The 9795-nt window shown below is 35.9% G+C and overlaps 1 protein-coding gene across 3 annotated transcripts in view; it reads right to left on the bottom strand.

Annotated features, from left to right (window-relative positions):
• The window catches only part of MINDY3 (MINDY lysine 48 deubiquitinase 3), a 50083-nt gene that overhangs the window by 24970 nt on the left and 15318 nt on the right, over nt 1-9795 (bottom strand). For all 3 annotated transcript variants that reach the window (XM_021551759.3, XM_085566206.1, XM_085566202.1), the window contains 2 exons: nt 5330-5400; nt 3078-3158 (listed from right to left, as the gene is read on the bottom strand). In XM_021551759.3, coding sequence (XP_021407434.2) covers nt 3078-3158; nt 5330-5400 — 152 coding nt within the window. The remainder of the gene's footprint in view (nt 1-3077; nt 3159-5329; nt 5401-9795) is intronic.

Raw genomic sequence — 9795 nt, 5'->3', positions numbered from 1 at the left:
TTTTTCAGGCAAAATCTACCTTGTTACAAATGGACAGTCCATGACTGCTAAGAGTAATAGCCACACCTATTTTTTCAGAAAACATTAAATTTGGATTGCTGTGCATTAAGCAACTTTATGACTTTATACACACAACAGTTGTGAAGAAAAATAATATGATGATACTATTTATGGTTCTTTGCTAGCGACATCCTCCCCCCACAATGATTCACAATTTTTTCCAACTCTATTATGACACACATAACTATCAGAGTTTTGAAGAACTATTTAGGTAATATAGATGTTCACATGTGCTTTCTGACTTCAGCATTTACCCATCTGCAGAACAAGCTGTAGTATTTTTGCTCAAGACAGAATCTGGAAATATGCGAAATGAAACTTATTTTCTTTGCAAAAGATCTAAGTACAAAATAATTATTTGGCTGATGACAGGTTGGTTAAGTCCCAGACAACAAAACTACTGATATTGTCTTTAATAACATGTGCTTAAATCAAAACAATAAAGAAATCATTTGTTATTTCTCTGTATCTCCCAATCTCTGTACTAAAATAAGGTTAATAAAGGTTAATAACTCACTGGGTATGTACAGAAATGCTATGACAATCAAGATGTGGAGATGAAGACCATGCACATAGAAGAAAACTTACTCTTTTAGTAACAGGAGAAACTGCTGACCCACTGTAGACTTGTCATAAAACTAGGAATTGACTCACCTGTCTCTGTCTACAGCTACTTCATGCAGCAGCAGTTATAAGAGAGCTTAAGCCCAATTACACACTTCAGCAAATTAATTTTCACTTTAAGCTATAAGTGTGACCTTCAGCCAAAGATACTGTGATGCATTTTGCATATTAAAATCCATTGAAAATATATAGAGTTTTAGAATGGCAGCTATGAACAGAATAATTTATTTTACAAAATGAAACATTTCTCATAGTCACAGCTAAAAGAATGGTCCACATTCAGGGCAGTGCAAATGTATTCCGGCAGACAACAATAGAAGTCTACAATATTTAAATCAAAATGTTCTGAGATAAAAAAAAGTGTGGTGGTTTATTGTTCATTCCACTGATAGCAGAAAAACATTTATCATTCATCTAATGTAAAAAATATGAGTCAAACATCTAAATACTAAAGAACAGCAGCCAGTTTTATTTCTTTATGTAGAGCAGTATGCAGAATATGAGTAAAACCTTTTGCATGTTAAACCACCATGCTCAAGGAAATGAAGATTCTGTTCTGTTCCCTTATTTTCCCATGCTAGCTGTCTATAGCAACAGTAGCCTAGGAAGATTGCTGTTTCCAGATTTCTAGACCAAATTACTCAGTTAATGACAAAACTGACTACCTTCTGCTTAATAGAATAATAAATAATTGCCTAATATTATTCTATTTAAAAATAAGGCTTTATGCACCTGTAAAATATATGCAGCTTGAAAGAATTAAAATTTGTGTTTTTTTAAAATTTACTCTTCACTGGTTTTAGCTCCACAGTTCATTTTTCTCTTTCCATTCTGAACATTTCCTTCTAATGTAATTAAACTCACCAAACTAGAAGCTACATCCTCAGTATCAAACACCATTTACACAACTACACATGCTACTTTAACAACTCGCTGATTAACCATTGGCAACAAACTCAAGTTTCTCCCTGTAGTTTTTGACATGTAGCTTCAATTGATGCAATAACTGATTGTCAACACTATTTGTATTTTCACTGCAGCTGACATCTCTGCTCCAACCAACTGGAGACACCAGATATTGATACCCAGTTACTCTAAACCCAGGAAACAGCCTTCAGCATCCTAAAAGAAAGAGCATCAGAAGTGGATTTCTGTCGGGAAATGGCCTCTGTAGACACTGAACATTAGCTGTATTAACATTGTGACAGGAATGCTGGACAGGCATTAACAGAGCAATTATATCTATTTGCATCACACTGCTGTCTATATGGTACTGACTTTGATGATATCATTCAGAAAAACTGGGGATAAAATTTCAAGATTCCTTTACTAGGAAAGATTGGGGAGAGAGTAAAGCAGAAAACAAATACCCAAAGGTGAATAAGGACTTTTCTATTTCATGGAGTAAGGAAGAAAGAATATTTTCTGACATTAGGAATTAATTTGCAAAAAAAAAAAAAAAAAAAAAAAAAATCAATGTGTAAAACAGGCTTATTCATTTCAAGGATATTTTAAAATTTAAGTTTAAAGTTTAAAAATATACTACTACACAAACTTTCAATATATTGTGGAGGTCTGCTTCTCAGTAAGAAAAATCTAGGCATCTGTTCTGTCTTTCTAAAGATTAGGCAAAAGTTTTACTTAAAGAAATTCCACAGTTTGAGAATTTACACTTTTATCTTTGTCATATATTCCAGTATTTATTTTCAAGATTTATAGTTAAAGTTTTAATTAACTTTTTAAGATATTAGGTACTGGGAAGTTAACTTCTAATATATACCAATAATTATACTAGTAGGGTACTATTCAAAGTTTCAGTAAAATTTTTAATCAGAAACAAGTGTTCTATAAAAATAAAATTTAAGGTAAACAACTTGCAATCTTCAACTAAAGAAACAGAAATTGTCTCCTTGGAAAATCTGGTCTAAGATTTTAAACTGAGAGTCCTCCCAAAAGCATTTTATGTTTCACGTGCTACAGTAGATATCTGACAGCATATATATATAAAGAATTATTGTAACAGTCCTGATATCTATTTTAAATCTAGAACAACCAACTACAGATTAAAAGTTGTGAAACTACTGTCAGGGAGATGAAACTACTACATAAATCTCTCTTACACTACAGAAATTTAAGACAGTACTTATCCCAAGCATGGTGCTCCAAAGCATAAACTACTCCCAGCCCAATAAATTAAGCTAAAACTGGAAGACTTCACACTGCAAGTTATAAAATATTGCTGAAGTATGGGAACAACTCTGCCTCCAAGGAAAGGCTTAATTAATAGTTATAGTGATTATGTTTTTACATTGAAGCCACATAAAAGTCACCTTGTAGCAAGAATTTATGTAGTGTTTATCTGCCTGAGGTTACCAAAACCATCTCTAACATACCTTGGCAAAGAAGACTGTGAGGTGTGTTTCACTGCCAAGTATCCAAATGGGAAATTTTGGAGATTTCAAATAGGAGCCAACCTAAAAAGGTACAGCAAAATGAGAAATACAAAGCAAACCCAGAAAGGTCATATAATTAGTCACCAAATTAATAAAAATTTAGTTAGTCAGTTTTCAGAACAGTTAGGACTTCACTGATATAAAATGTTTAATAAAAGCTTGCAGACAAGTACTATGCTTAACAATACTATAATCAGATGCTAATGAAAGGTAGAAGTTTACTTGATTTATTAACTGGTTTTGGATCAATTAATTCAGAATTGACATTTATTTAATAAATATTCAGCCAGTTGCAGTCAGTACACCAACATTCTGCCAACTACATTATTCTTTTTAACTCTGAGATAAACTAAAGGAATTTAATACAGAAAATAAGGAAATCAAAGAACAACCTAAAAGGTTCAGGAATTAAAGAGTATTAATGCTGTTTCAATAGTAGAACAGCCAGGACCTGTGACCCCATAGGGGATACTGGATAAGCTCAGGGAGGACTGTTGCCCATGGGTGGGACCCCAGGCTGGAAGAGGTGAAGCACAAATTCCCTTGCAGCCCATAGAGGACCAGCATACAGACTGTACTAATTAATGGTACCAACTCCTCACTGCTGCAGCCAGGCTGGGAACAAGCAAAGGGGTTCATTGCAGCATTAGAATAGATAACCTGGCTTAAAAGGACCAAGAGTGGAGGTTGTAATGGATGTCTTCAATTTGCTGTAAGCCATGATTTGAGTTGCTGTTACAGGAATTACTGTAACAGGAACCACCTGAACCAATGGAGGAACAGTCTTACAAGAAGCAGATGCAGCACAGCAGCGACCTGACCGGACCTGGCTTTGGTGCTCAATGACTCCACACAGCACCACATCTCCTATCCTGAGTGACCACCAGAACAGATGGAGCCCAAAGCCATGGACTAAATAAACTCAAAGGACATTTCATGGACATTGTACAGACATTCAGCAGGGTGGTCAGACTAAGGGAATGACAGATATATTTTGGATCAAAGGGTGGAAAGGGAAGTGGTGGTTAATGAGGTTGTACTGACCAGTGTGGGACCTGAGTATGACATAAATGGTACGGAATAAGGGGTGGAATGTGCTGCTTTGGAATGGAATAGAGTTTATTTTCTTCAGAGTGTCTGGTATGGGGCTGTGTTCTGAATTCGTGCTGAACACAGGGTTGACAATATAGAGATGTTTTTGTTGCTGCTGAGCAGAGCTTACACGGATCCAAGGTTCTGCTTTTTTACAGCCACACTGCCAAGGGAGGCTGGGAGGAGACACAGCTGGGACAGGTGACCCAAAGTGACCAAAGGATATAAAGTGGGAGGGAAGAAGGAGGAATGGGAGGACATTTGGAGTGATGCCAAGTAACTGTTACACTTGATGGGGGTGTGTTATCCTGGACACAGCTGAATGCCTGCCTGTCCATCAAAATCCATAATTAATTTCTCGTTTTGCTTTGCCCGTGTATGTGGCTTTTGTTTTCCCTACTAAACTGCTTTTATCTCGACCCATGAGTTTTTCAGCTTGAACCCTTCTAATTCTCTCCCTGATCCTGCTGCTGGGGGAGCAAGTGAGCAAGTATGTGGGACTTGGAGTTAAACCGTAACAGTAAAGCACAGAATTTCTCAAATAAAAACCAGAAATCAAGAAATTCTGACACAATAGTAAGAAACAATATGGACTAAGGTGAACATCAGCAACTTTCAAATGTTCAGAGATAAATACATAAAATACCTTTTAAATTTTGAATATATTATATTTAGAATACAGTTGCTTAATAGTAGTTTTATCATTTTTACTTACGGATATTTATTTTAAATAAAAAACAGTGAAAGCATAAATACAGATCAATAAAATTGCAACATAACAGCAAGCCATTTTGGGACTTCACAGTTTTCAAACCATCTACAAAACTTTAGCTAGAATTATTTCAGTAAAAACTTAAGCTTCTGACTAGCAATAGTCAAGTGATGCAATAAAATTCTAATTTAAATAACATCAACCAACATATACCCAGTAAGATGCATTTAAAAATTTTATATATTTGTCTTAATATATGAATTTGGACATTATTTGAAAGTTCTTTAAGATCTCCAATAGTACATAGTAAAGTTTTCAGTAATACTGTTAAAAAAGCCCACAACACCTTAATGAAACAAAATTTTAAATCATGTAGAAAACACCTTACCTTACAGTATCTCAGTGATTCCATCAATGTCAAAAAGCCTACTGTTGCCTGTTTGTGTATACCAAGAAGTTCTGTTCAAAAGAAAACAAGCAGTTGTAGTAACAATAGCAAATCATCAAGATAAAGTCAAAAATTGTAACTTCCCTCTCTATAAAACAAGATCTCTGTAAATAAGATCTCAATAAAATAAGAACATATAAGATTATAAAATAAGGTTTTAAGAGGTTCCTGTTGATAGTCTCTTAAAAACCTATTGGACTTTGTAGGAGTTACAAATTGTAAATTGTACTTAAAATTTACATCGCAATTATTCTTAGAAAAATCTAAGAAGAACAGCTATCTTCAAGAAGAGAAAATCCAATATACATGCTTAAATAAATGTTTTTTCCTCTCTCCCTCTTTTTTCTTAGAGTTCCTTGGCCATATTTATCTTAACCATTTCACATTCTGAATATTAAAACAAAATTTTTGAAATAGTAATTTTTTAAGCAGAAAAACTAATCTGATTTTCAATACTGACTTCCATTTAAAGCGCTCAAACACACACAGCTGACAGAAATAGCTGAAATATTTATGTACTACTGATTGGAAGAGCATTTACAGAACCTTGAGGTCCTCTAATATAAATAAAGAGAAAGTACTTCAAAATTCAAGCTTTGAACCAAATTACAAAGATCTGGAAGAAGCTCTGGGCTTTTGTATACATCATCTAAGGAGTTCCAAGTACTGTCTGCTTAGAATAGCTCTGCTAGATCCCCAAACACTAACAAGAGCAGTACATACTTGAAGCACACACTGTGATCAATTTAGGAATATCTAGACTTCTTTTACTTTGTTGAACACTGACTTCCATATTTGAAAGTTCCCTCTAAAACGCTAATTCTCAACCATAATTTTTAACACCAGTCATCTGTGTACAACAGCATAAAAATGACATCTTTATCCATGGGCTAAAGCCTCAGGACCATAGAAACCATTCTGAATTTAAAAGATTCCTGGATTTACAGAAGTGAACTCTGCAGCACCAGGCATGCTATACTCCCGTCACCAACTTCAAGTTTACCTCACTGAACTTTGCAACAGTGCAGAACAGTTATTCTAGTAATGGTTTAATTTTTCCCTTTACTATTAAGAAAAAGTCCCCATATATCCAATTCTGAAAATCAAAACCCAAAAAACTTACAAACATGAGCTTGTTCACTATCTTTGTGTCTGGAAGTACCCCTTCCTTAGAGCATGAGCAATACATATTAAAAGGCTCTCTGCAGTGTAGAATTCTTTGATCTGAAAGCTGGGCTTTCACAGATTACCTTCAAACTCACTTGGAATTAAAATATTCAGAGGTGCACAAATTATCCTCGGCAAAACTCCATTATCTCCCTGGCTAATAGCTGAGTGGCTATAAATTGCCATATGCTGAGACAATTCATCCTTTGAGCTGGGGGAAAGAGAGCTACAGCCCAATTAAAAAAAACTAGTGAAGAATCCTGCAAACTAGGGAGCAGCTAACATACAGAAATAACACATTTATATGTGCAATGAAGGAAACAAGTGGCAGAAGTAAGCAACAGTACATTAGAGAAATAATTTTATGCATCACATATTTCTTAAAACCAGTAACAAAAACCAATATAAAGTTCTGTCTGCTAAACAAGGGCTTCAGATGTAGGAGCCAATACCTGGGCCCAGAACAACTAAGTCACATGTAAATAATATTTACTATTCAGAAAATTATTCAACATAATGCTATTAAGTATTAATACTTTGATTGAGATTAAGTACTTTGTTCCCCTGAGAGATAACTAGATGAGAACTCTGATAACTAGAGAGTGCTGTGATTCTGGCTACAACAGTAGCCACACAGTGTGATTATTCTGAATAGTTAGTAGTCAAGATACACAGACTGTGTATTTGTGTAGGAAGCTCCTAGGTTAACTTCAGCTTGTAGTCCCTGATCTACCCATGCCTCCTTCAGAATTAGACAACAGAGAGGAGAGACACAAAAGCAAACACTATTCTCAGATGATTGACTAAGAAACAAAAGGAGACTAGCTGCACTAAATCAAAGTTAATTCTGTGAATAACCTCACCCCACAAAGAGAGAAGATGACTGGAAGACATCTGATAACACCAAAGATCAACTAAGAAAATGAATATTTATGCCTCTTGTCACAAAGTTAGTTTCTCTTGCAAAGGACTCAAATTTCTGAACCCATTTCTGTTTCCATCCGCATCAGCACAGCGCCACCCAGCGGCCACAGCAGCCCCACAAATGCCTGGCACCGCCCGGGAAAAGCGGTTCCAGCCCTGGCTGCGTTCACAGGAACTGCTACAGCGCATGGAGGAACAGCCCTAAAAAAGCAGTAAAAATACCAACTACCTCCCCATATCTTCACAACGCGGATAGCTGTGGCAAGAGAAGAGATCAGAATAAGAAGAAAGGTTTAAAGGAGAACATGTAGATGGTCAAAGAAGAGATAACATTTCACTGGCATTTTTACCACCAGTAGCCAAGAACAATTCCACTTAGTAACTCGTACCCTATTTGGAAAAGATGCAATATTGTGAGAGCCAGTGCTCTGAGTACAATCTGCAAAGATATGGTAATTCCTCAAGTTTGGAATTCAGTCTGTTCTTTCATCACTGCTGAAATTACTGGCAGTGCCTTTAAAATGGCTTATAAATAATTTTAATTATTCAATAATTAAAAACTGCTTATCTAAATAGTTGAAAAAGAGGTAAAGTGACTTCAGATAACTTCTGAATAAAACAGTATTCAGTCCTTGTTATTTTGATACCTTCAAACCTTCTACATGAAAAGCTCATAAGCATTGTGGTTTTCATGTAGAAGCTGAAGATTTTACACACGAAGAAAAACAAAATCCAAGAGAAACACTCAAAGAAGATGACAAAAATAATTTCTATATAAAGGAAATGTGGTAATGTATCCAAAATTCAGCCTACCCTAAGAAGTTGTGAACAGTACCAACTGCTCTTTAGCTTTCTTTTTGATAGACTGTAACAAATATGGTTATAGACTTAAAACTGTGTATAAGCATGTTCTGGCTGCAATTATCCAATGGCTTCAAGAAAATGGAGGGCTCCCAATATAAAATCCAATTACTTGACTGGTCAGAAAAACTAACAGGACACATAATATCAGATCCTTAAGAACTACTAAAGATCATTTTCTGTTCCTCTGCTCTCCACAAAACGACAGACTCTATGGGAGTTCTTGTTCTAGGTTTTTAGGGCAGAACAGACTGAGAACCTAAATGTTGTCCAGTACTGTGTCCAAAGCAAGTTCAGCATTCTCAGAAAAGAAAAAAAATCCAACTTGGATAACTAAGAAATAAAGATAATCTGTAAGGCAAATGAGGGAATGAACTCACAGTTTTCAAAACCAATATACTGAATTGCGGAACAGCAACTTAGCCTAATGCAAAGGAAAGCTCCTCAAAAATTCAGATTGATTGATTAATCATAATCTAAAAATTGAGACTGATATATCATAATCAAAAAGAGAAAATTAAAAATACTGAAGAAAACATACAGATAAAACCCAGAAGGCTAATTGAAACACATTTCTATTAGAAACAGGGGGGATAAATGACAACAATGTCAAATAGAGGGAAGTTAAATAGAATATTCAAATGACATTCTGTAAGTCTGAAAGCACAGGCTACATGAAATCATAACCAAGTGCAGGTCTAAGATCTCTCAAGGGAGATTATATTACTTGTTCATCATCAAACCAGAGCATTTTGATTCAGGTCTTGCATGAACCTCATTTCAAGTAAATATTTTATGTGCTGACTTAGATGATGGAAAATCATTGTAAGAAACATGCTGATGAACCCGAGATTGATTTTGTAGCAGTTAAAGAGGAGATGTGAACAATTCAAACTGTTCCTGTTTTCATATAATCTCTATTTGTAAAATGAAACCCCAAAACCACAAAAGTCCTCTAATCATGAGCCTCCACTGAATCACTCCACTATGTTAATGTCTTCCTTGTATTGGGGAGCCCAAAACTGGACACACCACTCCATAGGTGGTCCCACAAGTGCCAGAGAGAGGGAAAGAACCACCATTTCTCTTCAGCTGCCGACCACCCTCCTACACAGCCCTTCTTTGCCAGAAGGACACTGAGCACAACTCACTGCCCACAGGGGCCTTGGGTCCTTTTCTACAAGGCTGCTTCCCAGCCAGCCAGTGCTGTTCCACGGGTATATTCCATCCTGGGTGTAGGACTCGGGTGCATCTCGGGACATTACTGTCAGTCCACTTCTCTAGTTTGATGTGGCTGTTTTGAATGGTGGCCTTGTCTTCAAACTTCCCAAATTATAGAGCCTGCACTCCCTTCCATCATCCAGGTCATCAGGTAATGTCTACGTTCAACTTGTAGCTGACAATCCTGTATTCACTGATACTAACATCAATTTTGTGCAGTATGCTTTATTTCC

This window comes from Lonchura striata, chromosome 2 (genome assembly GCF_050655825.1).
Source record: "Lonchura striata isolate lonStrDom1 chromosome 2, ASM5065582v1, whole genome shotgun sequence".
Classification (NCBI taxonomy): Eukaryota; Metazoa; Chordata; class Aves; order Passeriformes; family Estrildidae; genus Lonchura; species Lonchura striata.
Note: the sequence above shows the minus strand (reverse complement) of the source record. Positions and strands in the feature narration are given on the sequence as shown.